General features: G+C 50.9%; 12 protein-coding genes across 12 annotated transcripts; 4 read left to right on the top strand and 8 right to left on the bottom strand.

Moving 5' to 3' along the window:
* Nucleotides 1–1064: 1064 nt before the first annotated feature.
* On the top strand, nucleotides 1065–1808 carry K489DRAFT_302903 (uncharacterized protein; the record flags this gene model as incomplete). The annotated part of the gene is made up of 1 exon (XM_033600465.1): nucleotides 1065–1808. A coding segment is annotated over one exon (744 nt), but the record flags the coding sequence as incomplete, so codon positions are not given.
* A 519-nt stretch (nucleotides 1809–2327) lies between these two features.
* On the bottom strand, nucleotides 2328–3538 carry K489DRAFT_313505 (NAD(P)-binding protein; the record flags this gene model as incomplete). The annotated part of the gene is made up of 3 exons (XM_033600941.1): nucleotides 2328–3176; nucleotides 3231–3362; nucleotides 3425–3538. The coding sequence occupies 3 exons, from the start codon at nucleotides 3536–3538 to the stop codon at nucleotides 2328–2330; spliced, it is 1095 nt and encodes a 364-aa protein (XP_033463164.1).
* Nucleotides 3539–3844: 306 nt separating this feature from the next.
* On the top strand, nucleotides 3845–4605 carry K489DRAFT_406916 (DUF814-domain-containing protein; the record flags this gene model as incomplete). The annotated part of the gene is made up of 3 exons (XM_033607306.1): nucleotides 3845–3917; nucleotides 3977–4398; nucleotides 4459–4605. 3 exons carry the CDS (start codon nucleotides 3845–3847, stop codon nucleotides 4603–4605), a joined length of 642 nt encoding a protein of 213 aa, XP_033463165.1.
* K489DRAFT_107825 (dipeptidyl-peptidase III) lies at nucleotides 4585–7652 on the bottom strand. The gene is made up of 11 exons (XM_033598866.1): nucleotides 7297–7652; nucleotides 7073–7238; nucleotides 6908–7017; nucleotides 6586–6851; nucleotides 5977–6533; nucleotides 5901–5921; nucleotides 5819–5839; nucleotides 5372–5769; nucleotides 5245–5322; nucleotides 5155–5189; nucleotides 4585–5095 (listed from the first exon to the last, which is right to left on the bottom strand). Exons 1-11 carry the CDS (start codon nucleotides 7351–7353, stop codon nucleotides 4690–4692), a joined length of 2115 nt encoding a protein of 704 aa, XP_033463166.1. The 5' UTR covers nucleotides 7354–7652; the 3' UTR covers nucleotides 4585–4689.
* Nucleotides 7653–8375: 723 nt separating this feature from the next.
* On the bottom strand, nucleotides 8376–9260 carry K489DRAFT_367385 (uncharacterized protein; the record flags this gene model as incomplete). The annotated part of the gene is made up of 4 exons (XM_033602858.1): nucleotides 8376–8708; nucleotides 8764–8825; nucleotides 8883–9099; nucleotides 9165–9260. The coding sequence occupies 4 exons, from the start codon at nucleotides 9258–9260 to the stop codon at nucleotides 8376–8378; spliced, it is 708 nt and encodes a 235-aa protein (XP_033463167.1).
* Nucleotides 9261–10625: 1365 nt separating this feature from the next.
* Nucleotides 10626–11533, top strand: K489DRAFT_350470 (cytochrome b5). Its single transcript, XM_033602423.1, has 4 exons — nucleotides 10626–10886; nucleotides 10945–10982; nucleotides 11041–11098; nucleotides 11161–11533. Exons 1-4 carry the CDS (start codon nucleotides 10799–10801, stop codon nucleotides 11343–11345), a joined length of 369 nt encoding a protein of 122 aa, XP_033463168.1. The 5' UTR covers nucleotides 10626–10798; the 3' UTR covers nucleotides 11346–11533.
* Nucleotides 11534–11642: 109 nt separating this feature from the next.
* On the bottom strand, nucleotides 11643–13989 carry K489DRAFT_398468 (RNA-binding domain-containing protein). Its single transcript, XM_033606934.1, has one exon. It carries the CDS (start codon nucleotides 13942–13944, stop codon nucleotides 11734–11736), a length of 2211 nt encoding a protein of 736 aa, XP_033463169.1. The 5' UTR covers nucleotides 13945–13989; the 3' UTR covers nucleotides 11643–11733.
* Nucleotides 13990–14212: 223 nt separating this feature from the next.
* K489DRAFT_376538 (uncharacterized protein) lies at nucleotides 14213–15856 on the bottom strand. Its single transcript, XM_033603942.1, has 2 exons — nucleotides 14802–15856; nucleotides 14213–14747 (listed from the first exon to the last, which is right to left on the bottom strand). Exons 1-2 carry the CDS (start codon nucleotides 15844–15846, stop codon nucleotides 14329–14331), a joined length of 1464 nt encoding a protein of 487 aa, XP_033463170.1. The 5' UTR covers nucleotides 15847–15856; the 3' UTR covers nucleotides 14213–14328.
* Nucleotides 15857–16605: 749 nt separating this feature from the next.
* Nucleotides 16606–18342, top strand: K489DRAFT_406922 (P-loop containing nucleoside triphosphate hydrolase protein; the record flags this gene model as incomplete). Its single annotated transcript, XM_033607307.1, has 1 exon — nucleotides 16606–18342. The coding sequence occupies one exon, from the start codon at nucleotides 16606–16608 to the stop codon at nucleotides 18340–18342; it is 1737 nt and encodes a 578-aa protein (XP_033463171.1).
* A 66-nt stretch (nucleotides 18343–18408) lies between these two features.
* K489DRAFT_313409 (Clavaminate synthase-like protein) lies at nucleotides 18409–18946 on the bottom strand (the record flags this gene model as incomplete). Its single annotated transcript, XM_033600933.1, has 2 exons — nucleotides 18409–18429; nucleotides 18488–18946. Coding segments are annotated over 2 exons (480 nt in total), but the record flags the coding sequence as incomplete, so codon positions are not given.
* Nucleotides 18880–19645, bottom strand: K489DRAFT_108115 (uncharacterized protein). Its single transcript, XM_033598868.1, has one exon. The coding sequence runs from the start codon at nucleotides 19531–19533 to the stop codon at nucleotides 19105–19107; it is 429 nt and encodes a 142-aa protein (XP_033463173.1). The 5' UTR covers nucleotides 19534–19645; the 3' UTR covers nucleotides 18880–19104.
* A 112-nt stretch (nucleotides 19646–19757) lies between these two features.
* On the bottom strand, nucleotides 19758–21511 carry K489DRAFT_386593 (putative methionine permease; the record flags this gene model as incomplete). The annotated part of the gene is made up of 5 exons (XM_033606238.1): nucleotides 19758–20708; nucleotides 20760–20974; nucleotides 21024–21147; nucleotides 21198–21373; nucleotides 21448–21511. 5 exons carry the CDS (start codon nucleotides 21509–21511, stop codon nucleotides 19758–19760), a joined length of 1530 nt encoding a protein of 509 aa, XP_033463174.1.
* Nucleotides 21512–22182: the final 671 nt, after the last annotated feature.

The following is a 22182-nucleotide window of genomic DNA, read 5'->3' on the forward strand; positions in this document are numbered from 1 at the left end:
AATAGACCAGCCTTTTGCATTTATTGCTTCAATAGCTGTAACCCACTTGCGGTTCCCTGGCTGCGTTGTCCTTGGTCTGCCTTTTCTTTCTGAGGCTGTGATCACCTTCGAAGTCGAGATAACGCCCATTTGAAAGCCAGTCTCATCAAAGTTAAAGATATCCTCTTCCGTAACACCATATTTCTCGATTGTATCTCGTACTAGTTTGAACCATAAGCTGATTAGCTTTGGGTCCTCACATTTTGCTCTTTGATAGTCAAACTTGCGATTGTAAACGCTAGAAAGCTCTGGATGGCGTTTCACAAACTTAGCAACCCAATTTATGCCGACTCTTTGAGGACTAGTTGGCTGCTTGCTTCGCAGCATTGTATTCGCTATATCTTCAACAACAGCGCGCCGAGGAGGGAATCCTTGCTTCGATAAATAGAGAATCTTCTCGACTATGAGCTGCTCTTCATCATTGTTAAGTTTACGCGAGTTCGCAAGGGTTTGCGCGCGTGGGTGGATGCCGAGGTGTCTTTCGCGGAGGGTTTCAAATGGAACGTCGTATGCATTTGCTGCAGCTCGAAGAGATGGAACTTGGTGGGTAATATATGCTTGAAGGGCTAAAGAAAGTCTTCCCTCAGTTTGAGAGAGCATTGTAGGCAAATATTGTCATATAATAAGAGGAAGAAGCTCGAAGACGCGTTGTGGGCGCGTTTTGACCGGCTCGGTGGTGTGACCGGCTCGGTGGTAGGGTACGTTATCGGCGACGCGCGCAAATCGACGTCACCATACACACTATCTTTTGGTTATCCGGGTATGCAGTGTTCGTTCATCGCCATCCTACGATGCACGAAGCGTGGGATCTCGGTAAACTGACGCGGGCCTGTAAAGTGATCGACGGTTGACTTCACTTTTCCCAACATCGAGTTCTTGCCATGCCGGAGCCCTCGACCGACCTCCGCTCTCCCGTGACTCTTCCCACGCTGCACCGAGCTTCAAGCAGCCTGGTGAATGTCACAACATCGCGGGCGAAAACAGAGCCTCATCCTGCGGAAGCGAATCGCCATGGTGGACTTGGATCGCATAGGCGCAACCAGTCCAGTCGAGTGCGGACTCGAGACAAGATCGCTTCGCAGGCGTCATCGTATAGGCAACATGCGAGGGACACCGTCCAGTCGGCGATAGAACTGAAGCCGCCGATCAGCCTCGATCATCTTCTCCGAAGAGAAAAGAGAATTTCGAACACCAGCAAGCAAGGTGCTCTTCCAGCTGCTCAGCCGCTATGGGAGGAAGCAGGGAACACTGTCGTTCAGGAGACTGTGCAAGACCAAGCTCGGTGGAGGCTACAAGTCGGCCCGGCGGAGATTGCGAAGGTCAAGGAAACAAATGTCCAGCGGGAGGCTGATCTTCGTGAGAGCCTTAAACATATCGAGGATACGGCGATGAGCAGTATACGCGAGCTTGATTCGACGTACTATGCTGTGCTGGAGAAAGCTGCAACTTTACGGTCTACGGTCTCTAGCCTCCAACGTCTGGCCGAGGAAAGCCAGCGCATGAATGCCGAATTCAGGAACGAAAGTGCAAATTTGGAACAGCGGACGACCAGAAGTCTTGATAGCCTGGACGGTTATAATGCTCAAGAGCGAACGATCAACGATTTGGTCGCAAAACTAGAAAACGCGCAAAGTAAAAGGGAGAGACTCAACCAGCGCCTCGAAGATGCACAACTCCGCATGGAGAAGTTTGAGCTAAGATCGAAAGAGCTCAGCAATGCTCGCCGCAGTCGATGGAGAGTACTTTGGACCGTCGTCGTGACTTTGATCGTCCTGTCATGCGCAATCGTGTTTGCAAGGGATGGCAATACCAAGGGAATTTCAAATACCGAAGCTGCTGTCACCTTGGTGGAGAATATTGCCTCGCCGTTCCAAACAGCGACCACATCACAGACCACACAAAGTAGGGATCCTTATTTGGAAAATCTCTTCGATAGGTTGTAAGTGGGGCATCATCAAACATTTCCTCGACATCTAAAGACTCTATAATTCGCCTGTGAGTCTTCTATCGTCTTCTCATCGCTTGACTTCAGTCGCGCGCCGCATTAACAGACCTTATCCACTCGTCGTCGCCCCGATTTAAGTGAGAAGGACTCGGCGGCGCTGGCGAAAACCGCGAACGTCCCAAGTTTTGATCTTTTGAAACACGTGAGAGCGAGGGAAGCGATTGCAACGAGTGAAATGGCCGTCGTACCGTAATCATTAGGCCCGCAAATGTATGATCATTACTGTGACCCTCACCGTGGAATAGGTGGTTGATTTTGTCCTCCAATAATTGTTGTACATATTTTACAGAGTGTCGGTCTTCGCCGGTTTTGTCATACCATGCTTCTTCCCATAATTAAACACGGTGCCCTCCATGTCGGGTCCGATGAATAGCCATGCTACAGCTGTGACCCAGCTGAACAAGGTGTCAACTACCCAACTATCCCGAGGACTTCCACCCAGTGCGCTCGCTCGCATCGCATGACCCAGGAATTGAGTCGTGATCAAGAAACCTCCCTTTTCGAGCCCCTTGATTGCTGCTGCTGCTACTTCGTCTTCATTCTGCGCTGGGTCGCCCTTTTCGAGAAGCTTGGTGACTTCGTGCTTCGTGATCTCCTCGTTTTCATGGCCAGGGCTTGTGATGGTGCCAGGGCAGACGCAATGGACCTTGATGTCGGTAGCTGGCCCATTCACAGGATCCTTCCTACGAGCACCGTTGTACAAATTGAACTCCGAACGCAGGGTATCGGCCAAGGATCGCATCGCTGCTTTGGCCGGGGCATATGGTGAATAGCCTGCGACACCGACGAAGCAGATTGTGCTGGATGTCATGATGAAATGTCGAGGCTTGATGGTCTTCGGCTTTGACGACTCCGCTTTCGTGGGTGATGGTTTCAACCATTCCTTGAGCGTCGCTTGGGCAAGGTAAGCAGCTGCCCAGTAGTTGATGTCCATTTGAGATCGGAGGGTCTCGATGGGAGTGTCGATGAAGAGATCCGGCTGGCTCATACCAGCATTGGCCCAAACAATGTCAGGAGGGTTGCCATTGTTCCATGCCGTCACTTCCTTCAAGATTCGGGTATTTTCCTCGGGCTTGGTAACATCGGCACTTATCGTAAGGAACCTTTGACTTGAAGGATTCTTCGCTGCAGACTGCAATGAAGGTCAGAACGAAGGCTTCCGGGCTCGCCACTTTGAAAAGCCTACCGAAATATATTTCAAAGCATCATCGAGCTTCTTTTGGTTCCTTGCTACAACGACAATGTTGGCACCCTTTTGTGCAAGCAATTTTGATATCCCGCGGCCCATGCCCTGGGAGCCGCCGGTAACGATGACAGTCTGTTTAATGAATTAGAATTACGATAATGCTGCCAATGACAACGCCGCGAAGAGAAACGTACCCGACCATCGACATCGAAGTGGGTTTTGAAAGAAAATAGGCCCATGATGTCCAGAGCAAGCACCAAAACCACGAGAGCCAGACCCGCACTCGCCCAATAGACTCCAGCAGCCATAGATTAGTTAAGCTGCGGACGTCGGATGTAGCTATTTGAAGTACGTCAACATTCTAAAGGCAACCTCGCCTTGAGCAACGGCCGTTTCGATGAAAAGGAGTCCGGATGGGCAGTCATTAGATGTCTTGGCAACGGCATTGTCACAAGCCAGCTCTATCAGCCCTGTACATCTCCATCATCCCCACAAAGAGCCCCACCCGATCGTCCAGAGGTCGAACTTTCCAAACAAAACTCAACCTTGGAACTTGTGTTTCATCGACTCACGTAATTGGACTCTGCCGAGAACGCGATTCCACATTCGGCGCGATGGTGTATTACTTCACGTCAAACATTGTTGAGCCTGCGGCCTTCATCTACGTAGGCAAGGACAAAGTAGAAAGTACGACGATCGACATGAACACACCTCGCAACGGGACCCGAACGCTAACAGGGCTAGAGATGAGGACCTGATCGCGCACGGCTGGCCAGAGGACGTCTGGTTCCACGTCGACAATCTTTCCTCCGCCCACATCTACCTGCGCATGCGCGACAACGAAACCTGGGACAACATCCCCGAAGAGCTGCTCACGGACTGTGCGCAGCTCACCAAGGCCAACAGCATTGAGGGCAACAAGAAGGACAATGTCACGGTCATCTATACGCCATGGAGCAATCTGAAGAAGAGCGGGAACATGGCGACCGGACAAGTCGGGTTTAAGGACCAGAAATTGGTGAAGCGATTATACGTCGAGAAGCGCGAGAATCCCATCGTCAATCGCCTGAACAAGACCAAGGTCGAAAAGTTCCCCGATCTCCGCCAGGAGAAGGCAGATCGCGAAAGGGAGTTGCGGAAGATTGAAAGGATTGCTGCGCAGGAGAAGGTCAGATCCGTGATGAGCGATGACACGCGATACCTTCGAATGCTGACATGCTTGCTGTAGAAAAAGGAAGATGCCAAAATAGCCGAGGAACGAAAGCGGATCAAGTACCAAAAGGAGCATATGTACGATGATCTGCACACCGAGGATAACATGGCCATCACGTCCAACGAAGACCGGGACGCCGATTTCCTGGATGATTTTATGTAGGAATGATAGACAAGCTGCATCTCCTTCAGGGCGACTTCGAGGATGTTTAGAACAATCCAAACACTAGCAGCGCCGTCTGATCCCTCATACGTAGTCCCTATCTGCGAAGCTCTGGATGAGTCCTTCGGGAGTAGCATCATACTCCTTCAGCGTAACGTCATCGCCGTCCAGGAATGTGTTGGCCTGCACGAAGACCTTTCTCGGCTTCGCCTGCCTCAAAACCTCCGGTCTCAACTTGGTGGCGTAGAATTCATTGACGTGCGTGATTCCCTCATAGAGTGCTTTTCCAGCCTCGAGATCTGCCGTCGCCTTGTAGACCTGCAACTTCTGAAGAAACTTGTTGATAGCAGGGCGACCGTGTGACTCGATCTTGTTGCGATCGAGATGGATGTTGAGGTCGGAGACATCTTCCTTTGTGTGCCGTAGCTCGCAGAATTCGGGCCCTGCCTCGAGGAACACTTGGAGGATAGCAAAGCGAGCTTGCATGTGGCTGTGAAACGGGTATCAGTATCAAGCTACGCAATTTCGAGCGACTGCTGCATCACTTACGCTTGACCCCATTTTCGTGACGCTGGATCCCAAAACTATGAGAAGTGTCAGTAATGTGTTCTGAGTTCCGGACGTAGACGAGGCAATTACCTGCAAAGCCGCCAACCCGGCCCGGGCCATTTGCAGATAGCAGACGAAGAGAACGTCGCCTGCCTTTCCGTTGATATCCTGGCTGATGTCAGCGTCAAGTTTAGAGGCATACGTTCGAGAGCACAACTACCTCACGGCCATCTCCGAAGCCGAAAATTTGGAGAATGCTGTAATCGGGGCAGAGGCTCATGGCCACGCTTTCTGCTCTGCACTCTTCATAGCTAGGACCCATGCCTCCGAAGACAGTACCCCAGGTCTCGCCAGGCTTGTACCACTTCGTGATTGGTTTGCCATCAAGAGGACTACTTGGAGGATTCTTGACGTCGAAGTTGTAAGAACCAGGTTCCGTCTCTTGGAGGAGCTTACCGCAGCCGTGGCCAAGCAATTCGTGAAGGCCAACCTGCACTTCGAATGCGTCGTCTTTGTACTTATCCCACACTTCCTGGTCCTCGTTTCGAATGAAAGGTGTGGGCTCCTTAGGAGCCGCAGCACTCAGCACGTTGCCTAGGCTGACATTCTTGAATCCTGTGGAACGTCAGAATATCATTTCAAAATGCGTTGATCGATGAGTTACCTTCGTTCTGACGAACAACATCTGAGTAGATTTCAATCAGTACTTTGAGATCCGTGAATATAATAGGCATTATTGTGCTTACCGTAATTTGGGATATTGATACCTTTGGACCTGGTCAGCCAACTTCTTCATAAGGGCGTTGTAACAATCCTACTCACCTGCGGGAATGCCGCTCGATCCAAAACTCAGAACCTCCAAAGAGGTGAAATCGGGAGAGAGAAACTTGTCCTTTTCGAAGGCTTCCGGCCATGGCAATTTCGACACATTCGTAGGGGCAGACTCGACGAGTTTCGTGAACGCCTTCGTACGTTCCTTATTGATCATGGCGGCGAATCCTTCCCATTCGCCTCGAATTCCATGTGGGTCTCTGTAGGTTTCAATGAAACCAATATTACACTCGACGGGGACATTAATGTCTTTGATCCAGCGGCGTTGAGATTCGAGGTGGGCGAACATGGATCCGTCATGGAAGGCTTTGACATACTCCGAATGCATAGCTTTTTGCACATCATTGAGTGCATGGTCCCTGGCTCCAGCCATAGACTCGGCGATCTTGCCCATCTCCACATGGTGATCACCGTAGCACAAGCGGAGCTTCTTGCCCTGGAGCTTGCCGCCAAGTGTCCACTCAGATTCCTTCAGATCACGGATATCTGGATTGGTTGTTGCAGAAGCGATCAATAACTCAAAGTCACCTTCTTTGGTCTTGCGGAGCCTGTGATCTGGTTATCAGGACCGAACATGACTGTGCTTTGGTTCGATCTTACCTGGTATTTTCAGGCATCAGTCCTGTCTCCTTGATGAAGTCTGATGTGATCGTGATCTCTTCGGTAGTGATCGGGTTTTCCGGGGTGTCTAAGTAGTAGGCGGAGACATGACCTTGGTCAGGATAGCCAAGGTGCATCTTGCTGATCGGGGATGATTGATAGAGATGATCCTTCACAGCACTCCAAAGCTTTTCAGTCTCGGGAGAGGTCTTGGCCAACGCTTCAATCGATGCGGACGGCAGGCGGGGAATGAATTTCGAATCACCCTGACGAGAACAGACTGTGAGCATAGACATCTTCGCTATGGTCGAAACCTACTTACGAAGGACTTGTAATTTCCAAGGTTGCCAATGAACTGAGCTGCATAATTGAGGAAGTGTCGAAGATCATCGTCTGAAAGCTTGGCCTCTGACTGGAGCTTCTTCCAATCACCTGAAGTTATTGTCAACACTACGAAACCTCCGCGCAAGTATCTGCAGTGTCATACCATTGCTTGACTTGTGCAGGGCCAGAATGAAGTCGTAGATGGCTTCGGACTCTGGCGAACATTGGCGTAAATTGACTCTTGTTCCAGAGAACGACGCTCGACTTATGTAGTGCGCGTACTTCTTCTCCTGCTGGGAGAGTGCCTCGAAGTGAGGTTTGATCGAAAGCTGAGGCAAGAAGTCAGCGGCTAGAAAGCCTATACAGATATCATCATCAGTGACACACCGGAACCACGGTTGGTGGATCATCCGCCAGATACTGCTTCAAAGTTGCTTCATCCATCTTGCTTTGATGCAATGAAGTAATGTAGGAGTTCAAGGTCTAAAGCAAGCAAGCTTCCAGTTACGGAAAATGAATTCGACTGTGGCGGCTGTCTGCTTTTAGCCGTTGTATATCTGTATAGGAAACTAACGGCCTGGCGATGAAACTACAGTTGTTCGGTGGGTTCGTAGTTATTACCAGATATTCTTGCATTGGAGTCAGGCGAGCTCACGTGGCCACTTTGGGGGAGAGCTAGTGACGACCTGCATAGTGGGAGGCTGCATCTCACGCAGAGAGTATTCCAAGGTTGGCAAGGAAAGCTTGAGGGGAGCTATACATAAGCGACATCAACATCATCCGCGCAGGTGCGTGTTGGACGCGTGTTCTGTGTTCGTGCAGTGAGAGCCCTGGAGGTCCCTCCACACCTCTCATACCTGCACTGTCATCATTGGAAAAGCTTGCATCGAAGCAAAGACAAGATTTCGAAGATCGCTTCGAGTACAGATCACTTGCAATCTCGCATCAATGATTTGCTTAATATATAAAGCGGAAATACATTCATTTGCAAGAAATGTAAACATTTCTATTGTACTACTGCCGGCCGCGTGCTGCTAGCTCATTACACAGCGCCCACGTCAAGCATCAACTCAAACCCACACATACTAACATTTCTTCCTCTGATGATCTGCAAAAGGCTCCAATCCAAAGCTGAAACTCTCAAAATTACTGTGATTGAGTTAAGCTCGTGGACGCAATACAATGTGAGAACGTGCTTGCTAAAAGCGCGATTTTCCATCAACCAGTCCAACGTAAAGGGATGCCGATTGCGCTCATTGCGTTTATTCTAGAGGAATTAATGACTTTGAAAAAGCTACGAGAATTATTTGTGTGCAATTGGATGCATGGAAGGAGAGCCTGAGAGGATTGGGCCTCTTCATGACACTGAGCACTCGCGAACGTATGACTCTGCAGAGTCGTCCGTGGAATAATACGCCTGTCCAGGTTTTAACAGGCCTTCCCTAAGCTTTCGAGATTCCACCCGTTCAAATGAACGCTACAATGAGGGCACCGGCTCCAAGAACAGCGGCAGCGACGGCGTCGAAGTCATTCACTTGGGCGGCGCCGGTGTTTACGCTCGTAGGCGCGGCTGTGGTCGTTTGAGAGTCCGAGTTGTAGCTGCCGTCCGTGGTGGGCGTTGCGCCGCCGCTGGTACGCGAGCGGGTGGTGGTGATGGTAGTTGCGAGGCCGGAGTTTGGGCCAGAGTTGATGACTGAAACGATGGTTGTGGGACCAGTCTGAGCTGGGCCAGGGGTGGAGGGGGCGGCTGTGCCAGCCAAGATAATAGTCGTCGAAGTGTCAACGCTGACGACGAAAGACTAGGGAATGACGATCAGTATCAAGTAGACAAAATATCCAACGTCGTGTACGTACGCTTGCATTTCCCAAGTGGATTGTGTTCAGACCAGACGGAAGCGCCGCCGGAATAGTTGCCACTGCGAGTGTGTCAAAGGTTTGCGTCTCGTGAGATCTGATACTGCGCGGGGACTCACCTGCTGGCTGCGCAGTGACGACAGTAGGCTGTGATGTGACCACGGCGGGTTGCGATGTGAAGGTCGACAAGTTGCTGACACCGGCTGGCAGTGATGGCATACCAGTGACCACCCCAAGCGAGTTGGTCTGCGTGAGGAACTGATTTGCGAAGTTCGAGTAGCTGGAAGTGGGCACGGAAGCAGAGGTGGTCGAGACAACATCCGCTGATGTAATCTGCTGTTACGCCCAGTCAGCTCTGATGAAAGCTCCAGCAAGAGACATTGGTTTGCATTTAATCTTACTGCAATGAGAGTCGGGATCGAGTCAATTTGCGCAAGGGCTGGGGCAAGCATTGCCGCGAACATCAGAGAGAGATGCATGTTGAGAAGGCGGACCATGTTCGACAGTCGATAAATGTATGCCCGAGAAGGATGATTGTGTGTGACTGATGGTTTGTGATTTATGTAAAGCTGTATGCTGGAGTCGAAAGGGATGGTCGACGAGTGAAGAATGAAGTAGTGATGATCTCTGGCGAGGCTTTGTCTTTTATTAAGATACTTGAGGACAGTGGCAATGAGCGGAGGGCGAACAAAGGCTGTTGCTGTGCAAGATTAATACAATCAAACAGAACCGTGCCGACACACACGACAGCACGTGAAAGAGTGGCCGAAACGACTCCACTTGCAAACAACAGTTCCTGGTGAAGTACCCACCTGCAGGTATCAAGGACAACGATGGCGGGAAGCCTGGCAACTGCTTCCTGCTCCGTGCTACCCACACTTGCCTTGAGCCTTTGCGGAAGAGCACGCCCGGTAACCTGATGGCTGCCCAGGCGCCTTCAGATCGTGCGTGCAGAAATACGAGTCTATGAACGGCTGGCAATCCGTTTGAGCCGCAGAAATCTCCAGCCTAGACTGCCGTGGTGAACGGCGACGGATCACTTCCAAGATCACTTCTCCCTACATGGCCGCCCCTCCGGCATTCCGTGAAGGTACGCGCCTCAAATCAGAAGGCAGAGTTGTATAACAAAGGGCTTGTGGACTGCGGTGTATCGTAGGGCATTCGTCCGGGAACACACATGCGAGCCATCTGGCTGTGATTTGTCGTTCATTCCGGACCGCTTGGCGTGTACTCCATCGCCCTGTTTGATCAACGCCGACTCGTGTACAAAGCATACCTATATATACATTATCGCCAAACTGGGCAAGGATCATGCGCATCTGATCGAGTCGTACGTAATCCGTGGAGCTGCAAATATGGCGAGAATTGACCGTGAGGAGAAGCACGGTCTCGCAGTGCGGAATCAGCAAATGCGATCCGATGGAATTTCGAAAGCGTTGTCGACGCCAGTGACACGACTGAGGGCCCACAACTGTAAGAAACGGGATCGCGAACGCGGTACGCGTCTCGATCCCGGTCCTATTTGCATTTACACTGCATGAAACTGTGGATTAAGGCCTGCATCCCTAGTAGTACGATCAAGTCATTCTAACTTGTCAGACAGCATCCCGGCTGGTAGTCATGGCGACATTGTCTTTGTAAGCTCATGGATTCCTGTGGCATCGATTTCGCTCACAGCGACATCGGTCAGACCCACCGCGATTGAAGTTGAATGAATTGCGCGCAGCTCTAATGGAGAAAGCAGACTTGCTCTGTGATGATAATCCATAGCGAAAACTACTACACGATGCAACAAGTTTCATGATCGGGTATGCTACATATACAGTACACAATCTCCAATGCGTCACGCCTTGGGGATCGGTCCGAAAGCGGTCTAGCGGGCTTCTTGTCGCCATTCGCATGCTTCACACCCACCGCAGTGAATTCAAAGCCGTACATCTAGGTCATTGCCCGTGCCGAGGATATCTGTTGTCTTACCTTTTGAATATCTGCAAACAAGGAAACATATACGTCATCAACAAAACAAGTCTACAAGATGCCAGGCTTCGAACCCAAGGTCAAGGTCGATCTCGATCCCCCGAAAGATGACATTATCAGTCTGGATTACCTAGCCAAGTGCAACGGTATGAGTATATTCGAGTGGCTGGCAACGAACGCCCCGAATTAATCCGCGTGCTATAGGCAAGACTGAAGGATATCCCACATATGTCGCGATCAAGGTGATTATCGACCGGCAACGTCGTGTGTCGATTCACCAGCTCATGTGGGCCTGCGCAGGGAACCGTATTTGATGTCAGCGGCAAAGATGCATATGCTCCGGGAGGATCTTACGCAGGTAATTTCTGAAACGTTACGCCTACTTAAGCTAGGTCAAGATGGTAACGTCTCCACTCGCAGTCTTCGCAGGCAAGGATGCCTCTCGAGCACTCGCCCAGTCTTCCCTGAAGGAGGAAGAAGCCCGACCGGACTGGTATGACCTCTCGGACGAGCACAAGAAGGTCTTGAACGATTGGTTCACGTTCTTCAGCAAGCGCTACAACATCAAGGGCAAGGTCGAGGGTGCACAGAACACTGGAGAATGAGTGCTTATGATACTGCTTCGTCCTTCACATGATAAACATGAAATGAATTAAAAGAATCAGGTTTCCAGCACTGATCGGGCTTGTGACTTCTACAGTGATGCCCGCATTTTCTGCTCGAGGGCACTTTAAATCATGAACTACAGATCAAACAAGTTGCGTGCTCCGCATTCAATAGCGCATGCCGACGCGTAGCAAGTTCGCTTTTCAAACCCCTCTTACACTATCCAGGCCTGCGTGTGGCTCTTTCTCTCGATTGTGCACAAAGATCGACTATCGTGAGGCGAAAAGAGATCGAAACTCGAGTCCAAATGCAGCGATAATATTGCAAAGCATTTTACATTTACAAATTTGATGATCGAGACATCTTGATGCAGGACCAGCCATCAAATTACTTCCCACCTTTCCTTGCAGCACGCTTCACTCGCTTACGACCTATGATCTGGTTGCGCCGCGCAAGCTTCTCCTCGTCAGTCTTCTTCTTCTTCGCCGCCTCACCACTATCAACAACGCTTGATTTCGCTTCTGCCGACGGCAGCTCTGACCCACGTTTGCGTTTGTGCCCTTTGTCTTTGCCTCGGAAGGTACCCTTGCCGTCAGCATCAGAACCTTTGACGTCTTTACTCCTTGCGCGAGCCTTGTCTTCCTTCTCTTTCCGTCGCATAACGACCTGCGCATTTTCAATGGCAAATTCCACAATAAGGCGCTTCTTCCGATCTTGAGCATCCTCGCGACTGCCTGCTGATTGTCCCTCAGCAACTTTATAATCAATAGCGTGACCGTTGAGCCAACGCAGCCCCATCAGGGCATTTCGGTGCGTGTGGTACTCAATGAACCCGTAGCCACGACTCCGGCCGGCGCCGGTATCTTCACTCATCTTGGTACCACCGGCACCCTCGAAAACGACCGTCGCTTGTTTAACGACACCCTTACCCGAGCGCTTACGTGCAAGTTCTGCCTCACGCATTTCGTCGCCGCCACGAGCAAGCTCTTCTTTGGACAACTTTTCGCGCGCGCCCTTCTTGACGTCGGAAGCAAACCCGACAATCGCATCACGCGCCAATGCCTTCAACTCCTTGGCGCCGACGCTGCGAGGGATATTTCGAATGGAAAGTCGGGTGAGACTCAGATGTAAAGAAGGGTTGCTTTCGATCAGAGTCTTTCGCTGCTTGGCACTGGCCTCGCGCATGGCTTTCTCGGATGGTGCGAGACGATCCCACAGCTTTGACTTCGTTGAGATTGTCCCTTCGGACAGCAAATAGAGTCTCCGCTTGTCATTGTCTCTCTTAGACCGCTGTGCTGTTCCCTCTGCTGCCAGCCTGTTCGCCTGTGCTTTCTCAACGGCAGCAGTGACCTGCAACACACGTCCGTCGAGTGTGTATTGCCCAGTCAGATCTGCCCCATCGTTCTGTAAGATTGAGTGCATCGCTTGTGTTGATTTGTCACCCCGTTTAAATCCGTCTTGACCAGTGACGAGGGGTCGTTGAGGAGCACCGCGAACGCAAGCTTCGGCATCCTGTTTGTTATAGAAGCAGACGAAGCCTGTCCCTCTAGAGCGCTCAGTGTTGAAGTCCATGACAACTCTCGCATAGCGTGTGCTACCAAACTGCGAGAAGTGATCCTCAAGGTCTTCATCGGTGCATGTGAAGGGCAAGTTTCGGACAAAGACTGTATGCGACTTGTCTTCGGTTCGATTCTCTTCCGTATCATCAACGTCATCATCACCTCCATTCGCTTCGTCATCGTCATCCTCAAGATCGACGCCCCCGTCTTCGTCATCGTCGTCAGCAATGTCGACCTCATCATCATCATCCTCCTCCCCGTCTCCCATGTTCATTTCTCCATCCTCATCCGAGTCGTCACCGTCTTCAAGCGACTCTTGTTTGGCGCTCGACTTATCCCCATTATCCTCATTCATGCCTTCGTAAGCGACCTTGTCCACAGCCCAATCGACTGCCAGCGTTCTGCCGTCGATCTCCTTGCCATTGACACCTTCGATAGCCTTCTCGGCGTTCTTCCGACCTCGCATGATGACGAATCCAAATCCTGCCATGAGACCAGGGCCCTTCCTGGGGACGTATGCCTGCTTCACTTTTCCATAACTCATAAAGAGCTTGGTGAGCTGTTCTGAGCCCTTGATTGACCATGGCAGGTTTCGAACGATGAGTTTCGGCGGCAGTTGCACCTCTTCTTCCTTCTTGACCTTTGAAGTTGTTGCAATATCGCCGTCGCGCTGGCGCGGTTCTGCAAGCTCGACTCGCAATTTCTTTCCGTCTATTAGGTAATTGTGAAATTCCTTCTTTGCCAATTCAGCATCTTCAGCGTCGGCAAAGGTGACGAAACCGTAGCCGCGACACTCCTTGGTGGCTGGATCGATGATGGCAGTCGCATGTTTGACAGGATACGTGTTTGAGAAGAGCTCGGTCAACGACTCGGTGGTTGTGTTCGCTGGCAACTGTCGTACAAAGAGAGAACGTTTCGCATGCTTCGTTGATTTGTCTTGAGCGGATGGTTCAGATGGAGCGTCAGGTTTTTCATCTTCTTGATCGAGCGCAAGGGTGCTCCCGTCAGACAAACGCTGTTTCTTCTTCGCTGGTGCCATATTGTGCGATTCTGTGGTGGGTGAGTAAGTGATTGATGTCGGGCCTTGGAATTATGTAAATTCTCAAACCCTCCAATTCTTGAAATTTACATTTACACTTTTGCTTTGAGCTCTTAAGTCCGATTGGTCGGTTAGCTCCCGGAGCTAGTGCCGTCGCTTATCGGCATTTCTGGCTGCAGCAAGATAGCTTGTGCCGACATGTCCACACCCCGTAGTGGCTGGCTGGCTTTGACCTCGACGGCATCATCATGGCGAGAGAGAATATACAGCACTCGATAATTCAGATTCATCAACGTATCAGGGCAACTTTGAAACTACGGAATTCATTTTGGGATGCCTGCGTTGCGTCTTTATGATCGATGCAATGCTTACGCTGGCTTACTCTTATTTCCCGGTCAACAATTCTTCGGCGGTTTTGTCTTTGACGCCTGTGCTGTCACTTGTCTGATTCTCCTCGAGTGGGGCTTTCCCATCAGTCGGCTGGCTGGTACTCTTTGAAGCAGCAGCCTTGAGCCGGTCCGAGTCTTCTTTACGTAAATCTTCGGCCTTCTCCTTCTCCTTCTCCTCGTCGTCATCTCCGAGCGAGAAAGGGTCATTGTCATCCTCAGGATGGGCAGTGACACTGGTGAGTGGCTGCCATTTCTTGCTCTTCTCCGCTTCCGTTGCGTCTTTGCCCGAAGCCCTTCGGTCAGCAGCTTCGACTTCGTCGATGGGGCCGCTCTGCATTGGCAGAGGTGGGTGTACTTTGAACAAATCCGGATTGGGCGTCTTCCGACTGCTGGTCCTCGGAGGTTGTGGTGGAGCTGAATCAGGGTCAGTAAATGGACAACATCACGCATTGATGCTACAAGACGAACCTGTTTCCTCATCCCGCAATTCGAGACGCTCAAACTCATCCTCCCTGAACTCATGTGGATCCGCATCGTATCGCTGGGTCTCGGTGCTCCTTCTTTGCTGCTCACTAAGCTTCCTAATGCCCTGGATTTGTTCTTGCTGACTGGATCCGAAGTCGTTCCTCCTTGGCCATGATCCCGTGTTCTGGCGGGAACTTGATTGTGAAGAAGTGTAGAGATCTTCTTCATCACCGTCCCCGTCCAGCCGCTTCTTCAAATTGGTTATCCAGCTGTTGACCTTCTTTTGAGTGTCCATGAATCCCTGTTGGATGTTTCGTCCTATTTCTGGCAGATCATCATCTAGGAAGGTGCGTTCTCTGTCTTCTGAATCATAATCGAGGCGTTGCTGATTGGGTCCGCGACGTGCTGGCTCACGCTGGTTGTACGACGTTCGTGTGCGTTGGCCAGCATCATCATACTCCTCTGCCAGTTGTCTGGCATAAGCCTCGTCCGCTTCCAACTGGCTGACCGGCTCCCTGCGGACCGTTCGAGGTGGCTGCGGTGGTGGCACGTCCTCAGCCCGGAAGTCTGGATCTGACATCCCAAGTAGCGCGTTGAAGGCTGGTTCCACTTTGCCTCCGCTTGCTACCAGAACAGCTCTGATGATCTTGTGTTCGATTGTTGGAAATGCTTCGATGAGTGTGGTCTCGGCGCGTTGCATCGGGTCGACTGGTCGAGGAGGCTTCGGGGGTGAGAATTCCTCATTGTGCTCCGCAAATTGTACCCTCGGCCTTGGAGATGGGGACGGTGCCGCATTTTTGGTCTGCGACTCGTTGGCAACTGGAGACACTGTGCCTATCTCTTGCTCGGTATCGTCGAAACTCATCTCCTCTCGGGTCGTCGCTGATTCTTCTGGTCTAACAGGTGACACGGGCGAATGATCTGTCATATTGGTTGGTGATAACGTGCGAGCTTGCTTGCGATCGTGCGAAAGCTGGCTGAACCCTTCTGGTGTAGAAGATGCTTGCTGATGTTCGTTCGCAACGGGTTGACTTTCACCTTCAAGCATTCAGGGTCCTGTTTTTGCTGTATTGACAAGGGAGAGCAGCTGTTGGTGACGCAAGTCAAGCTTGGTGGGCTGTGCAGAGTGGCGGTCCGAGCCGTCCAACTGCCCTGCCACACCTGGGCACGCTTCCAATATGCGCACATCTTCTCTCCAGGGCTACTTTCTATGCTCCAACAACCATTGCCAAAACCACGCAGGTTCAGGATCTTGCGTTCACATAGCAGGACAGAAATTTTCTCAAATCATGCTTTGAGGTTCAATGCCGTCAATTCTAGCCATCCGCTTACTAGACACGTAGCATCCACACGAAAAGACTCCTTTCACATGTCTAACAGCGTTGTCGTTGTCTCCTGCTAAGCTCGCACCTGCCATTCTGCTTCAACATATAGACGGTAATCGACCATTGCAAGTGAGGCGCAGAATCTGCCTTTTTGCAAGCATGGCCGATATTCAGAGTTTTATTCCAGCGCTCCATAAGCCATCCTCTTTACTACCGATTGCGCGGCACAAAGATGCTTTGCTTTACGCAATCGAAAAAAGCCCTGTCGTTATAATGGTTGGCCAAACGGGTAGTGGGAAGACGACTCAATTGCCCCAGTATCTCGACCGAGGGGGCTGGACTCGCAATGGAAAGAGCATTGCGGTGACGCAAGCATGTCTTCACCCTTCATGATACCGTATTACCGAAGGGCGGAATTGCTAATGGGACTGTAGCCTCGAAAGGTAGCAGTCACGACTGTTGCGTACAGGGTAGCTGAGGAGATGAGGTGTCAGCTCGGCCAGGACGTAGGATACTCGATTCGATTTGACGATGTCACTTCTGCTTCAACAAGAATCAAGTTTCTCACAGACGGCTTGTTGTTGCGAGAAGCACTCGCAGATCCACTCTTGTCCAGGTACAGTGTGATCATCATCGATGAGGCCCATGAACGAAGTCTTAGCTCTGATATTCTGCTCGGCCTCTTGAAGAAGATCATCAAGCGTAGGCCGGAGCTGCGCGTGATCATCAGCTCCGCAACTTTGCAGGCTGAGGATTTTCTCGAATACTTCGAGACGAGGAAGGAGGAAGAGTCCGCGGAAGAAAATGCCAATCGAATTGTGAGCATTGAAGGCCGACTCCATCCCGTCGACATTTATTACTTGGGTGAGCCGACTGAAGACTATATCGCAAGCGCGGTAGAAGCCGTTTTCGAGATACACAATTCCCAGCCAGCTGGTGATATTTTGATCTTCCTGACTGGCCGCAGCGAGATTGAGACCGTAATCCAAATGATATACGATCGCATGTCCGATCTTCCTGAACATGCTTCAAAGATGCTCGCACTGCCTCTGTATGCTGGCCTAACAACAGAGGAGCAAATGTACGTTTTCGAACCTGCTCCAGAGAACACACGAAAGGTCATTTGCGCAACCAATATCGCGGAGGCTAGTGTCACGGTAGATGGAATAGTCTATGTCATAGATTGTGGATTTGTTAAGCTCAAAACGTTCAGTCCCACCACAAGAATCGAAGAGCTCGTGTCGACCCCGGTATCGAAAGCATCTGCGGACCAAAGAGCTGGTCGTGCTGGTCGGACGGCGCCAGGAAAGTGCTATCGTCTTTATACCGAAGATGATTCTGACGACTTAGCAGCTGCGACTGTTCCTGAAATCCAGCGATCAAACTTATCACAGGTAATCCTGCAACTCAAAGCTTTGGGAATTGACAACATCGCACGCTTCGATTTCATCAGCCCGCCACCTGTGGAGCAAGTCACACAGAGTCTGGAAATCCTCTTTTCGTTGGGTCTGTTGGACGAGTACGCCAGACTCACGAAACCTTTCGGTGTCCAACTAGCAGAGATGGCTTTGGAGCCTATGCTGGGAAAATGTTTGCTCCTGGCGCCAAACTTCGGTTGTTTGTCAGAAGTGCTGAGTATCACGGCAATGATCAGCTTGCAGGACAACATCTGGCTCGATGCAGAGTCCAAGAAAGCTGGCGAGTCGTCACGTAGGCTATTCGCGGCCGAAGAAGGCGATCACTTGACTTTGCTAAATATTTACCAAGCATTCACCACAAAGGGAAGCAAAGATGCATCGTGGTGCAGGCAGCACTTCCTCAATTATAAATCTCTGGTCAAAGCAGTCTCTATCCGCGCCCAGCTCAAACGCCACCTGGAGCGATTCGGCGTGCAGGTCAGCGAATCACTTGCCAACAACGATGTCCTGCGCGTCGGCGGGCTTCCTAAGGCGGAATCGATCAGAAGATGCCTGACGAGCGGCTACTTCGCACATGCAGCGCGCATGGAGTCAGACGGCTCCTTCAAAGCTGTCAATGGCAGCACCATTATGTATGCCCATCCGTCTAGTCTGATGTTCAATCGCAAAGCAGACTGGGTGATCTTTTCGGAGGTCATGCATAGCGGTGAGAAGATCTATATCCGGAACTTGACCAAGATAGAGAAGGACTGGCTCGTCGAATATGGTGCGGGCTTTTACAAGCTTACCCAAACGACGTAGCTGAATTGCGGATTTCAATTATTTTGTGCCGCTACGGTACAACAGCCACATTTCAGTGTTCGATCTCTATCTGAACCACCAATTGACCTGCGTTGGTCCGTTAGCACTGCAGAATGTGATGGTATTTTCTCGTCGCAGGACCCACCGAGCCTATAATCCCGGACCCTGTTCCTTTCACACTGTGCCACCAGCCTTTGGGTATGTACAGGGCATCTCCAGAGTCTAGTTCGGCCTGCCAGCAGTGACCCAGGTAATCCGCATCGTTTGACCAAACCTCGCCCATCAGGGCCTTTTTCTCAGCGCCTTGCATCATCTCCTCGCCTCTGATGGTCGCGGACCCACTACTCCCAATCTGCTCGTGGACTTTGGCCAAAATGGCACGCCCAATATCTGGTCTGAACAATCTGACCACCTTCTGGCCCACGAGCTGCACGAACAGATTGGGATTGGGATCCCGGTGGAGTGGCGTATAGGTTGGCGCGTTGCCGAGCCAAATCGAGGAGTTATACACATCTCCCTTACCGGCCGTCAAGACTAGGCTCGGGGTTGGGAGATCGTTCTGTAGATCTACTGGCAGATCTACAATAGGTGCTTGCGCCAAATAACAAGTTGATTCCGACTTTCTTCTGACGGTGTGACTACAATTATCAAACGCATCGCAGTGTTAGTCTACATCCGAAAACTTTCATTCAATTCCTGAAGCTGACATCCGCCTTCAAGACGAGCGCTTTCGGAGAACGGTTCTGTGAGCCGTGATTGTACCTACTCGATAAAGGTATTCAGAGGGGCATTAACGCGAAGGAACTCGTCCGCCAACGTCATTTCCAATGGTACTATTGTAGAGCCGTATTTTTGGAGATAATCCACTGACAGACCAGCCTCACTGGATGACGAATGAAACCATTTCTTGATCGCTGGGAGTGTGTCTTTGAAGTGGCCTGTTGGGAGCATCACAGGCTGATCGAGCGTGAGAGCATCTCGTCTGAAAGTGTCCAGAGACGCGTCGGGCAATGATTTGACAGGACGTGGCCCAGCAGTGGTAGAGACTAGCCTGCGATTACATTTTCGTGTGAGACTCGCCCATGCACGCATGCCTGGTTCGCTTGATGGTAATGCGACTGTATGTGATGGTGTTATTGGCGTATGACACCGACTTGATGCTTCTTGGTCACCCCAAGCTGAATACGGCATCTCTGTGAGCTCCGACCATTCCCGAATAGGCTACTTTCGATGTACATTTGCATGTGCGGTTATGGCATTCTCTATTTCAAAAGGTTCACAGGTGCGAGAATTATTAAATTCGATGCTCAAAAGAGCTCTGGGAATGATAATCGTTTCTGTTCTCAAAAGATGAATGGCGGTATTCCCATCGTACTCGCAGATGAAATCGCATTCTCGCTATAGTCCTCGATCTTTCACAATCGTCTTCGAATGAATTCGAAACGAGGCCAACCATTCAACTCATCGACATGTTCCTCCCGGACCAACTCGTACTTTCCAAGTTTGGGCAAGATCATCGCCCATACGAGCCAATATACTCCTCCCGCCGCAATGATACCCCAGCCCACAATACAATGCAACCAGTAAGGCAGTGACTCGTAGATGCTCACTCCATTGCTGGGTGGAACAAACGGTGCGACCACGAGGAAGACATTGCTGAGAAAGAAGAATATCGCCACTGGCAAAGTAGCTCTAACGGGCGATGTCCAGCTCCAGGCCTCCCGATTCAGGTAGAGGTATATAAGCGCCAATGCGACGAATGTGTTGACGATGGCGAGTGGGTAGGAGATGACGTTGAGGACAAAGTTGTACGCATCTCCTGGAGGCGGAGCAAGCATGATGATGACTGACACCAACCAGTGTTCGAATAGACCCGCGAGGGGAGCATTGAAAGGCTTGTTGCTAGCCCAAAATCGAGAGAATGGCAGGATGCCTTCTCGTCCCAGCTCTTGCACAAGTCGTCCTTGCGAGAATATGACGCTCAAAACGTTGCCGAAAGCTGAGAGCGCGACGAAGACGGATAGTGCGCGCTCCGCTTGTGCACCAAACACGTTGCGGAAGAATGAAGCCGCCAAGATTCTTCCGGAAGAAAGTATCTCTGCCTTTGGCACGGCGGCGAAGTAAGCAATGTTGACGAACATATACAGGATCGCTACGCTTGCTAACGCCAAAGGAGCAGCAATCTTGAGCGTTCGCACTGGGTTTTTCGTCTCACTAAGAGCGTAGTTGGCGTTGCTGTAACCAATGTATGACCAGATGACGTAGTAGAGCGATGTCACGATTCCATACGCACTGGCAGAGGTGCCTTCGAACGCGTTGGTGAAGTTGGACGGCTTCTCAATCTTAAGCGCACCTCCAAGTGCAGCCTGCGATAGTCAGCAGTCTATAACAAACATTCGAGCAACAGCCACACGTACCCAGCCGGCGACAATAATGATCAAGATGATGATCAATTTGATGATGCCCAAAAGGTTCTGAAGGCGCAATCCCCATTTCAAAGCCAGGCCGTGGATCAGAAATGCGGTCGTGATACAGGCGAGGCCAACACCACGCTGATTCCAGCGATCTACCTCGACGTTGGCTGCGTGGAGGATATATTCGCCGAACACGATCGAATTGGAAGCAGCCCAGCCTAGATCTGATCAGCATCGCTAGCCAGACGCGCGAGGAAACACACCTACCGAGTAGGAGGACGTATCCCGTGTAGAAACCAGTGGCAATGAATTTCGGCCTGCGGAAGACATATTCGAGATAATTCTTCTCTCCGCCATTACGAGGGATAGCTGTGCCGAATTCAAGATAGACCTGCCCGAGTGTCAAATGCAAGCAAATAATCAAATGATCGACTCGCTTACTGCCATGCCTGCCGCAGCAATGAGCATTCCTGCGACCCACATGAACAGAGCCAGACCAACACTGCCGGTCAACGACAATATACTGCTGGGTGTTGCGAAGATACCCGTGCCCACCATGCGATTAAAGATCAGGAAAGTTGCCGACACGAGACCAATCTGTCTCTTGTTTTCCTGCACTTGGGCACCGCTTGATACTGCGAAACTCTCAGGTTCTGGAGGCGTCTTCGTTTCAGAAGGTGCTTTCACTTACGGCTGTCATCGTATCCTTCGGACCCGGGTGTGCTGTGCACTTCATGCTTCTTCTCGCTCGGCATCGTGATAGCTCACCAGGAATTAAAGTTGTTGTTAACGGTTCGAGAAACCGGACGCTCGATGAGGGAACCTTGTTCGCCGATCGTTCACACCTCGAACGACTTTATAAACAGCCTACATGATGTCTTTGAGGCAGATGATTTCACAATTGCCAAGGCTTGCGACAGCGACGTCCCGAGCACGGCAGTGGGTCATTCTCAACCGGCGCTCTTACCAGTGTAGTAAGCCTAGCCGTCAGAGGAGAATTAAGTTACATCAGGATGTCGCGTTCGGCGCTTTTCATGAGTTCTGTGAACGTATTCGCGTGGTGTTCGCGTGGGATTTGGAGGGTGTGAGAACGAGCACGCCATCCACGGTATTCCTCAATCGGTATCCAGCCGAGCGCGCCACTGCATTTTTTTCGGTATACCGATACCGTGAATATTCCGTGACGCTCAGGGAGACAGGCCTTTTGCTGATTCCTGATGAGACTGGAGCCTCTGCAGAACTTGATTTGGCAGGACGAGTGATATGACTTGACATTTGGCAAATCTATTGACAATTCAGCATGCAAAATGTATCGGCACCTGCACAATGAGAAATTAGGGTCGGTTTAGGGTTTTCGCCGCAATTCAGGTTTGCAATGTTCCAGGATTTATTAGGTGGTCATCATGACTGTCCAAATGTACATTAA

The sequence above is a fragment of the Dissoconium aciculare genome (assembly GCF_010015565.1).
Source record: "Dissoconium aciculare CBS 342.82 unplaced genomic scaffold K489scaffold_2, whole genome shotgun sequence".
Taxonomy (NCBI): domain Eukaryota; kingdom Fungi; phylum Ascomycota; class Dothideomycetes; order Mycosphaerellales; family Dissoconiaceae; genus Dissoconium; species Dissoconium aciculare.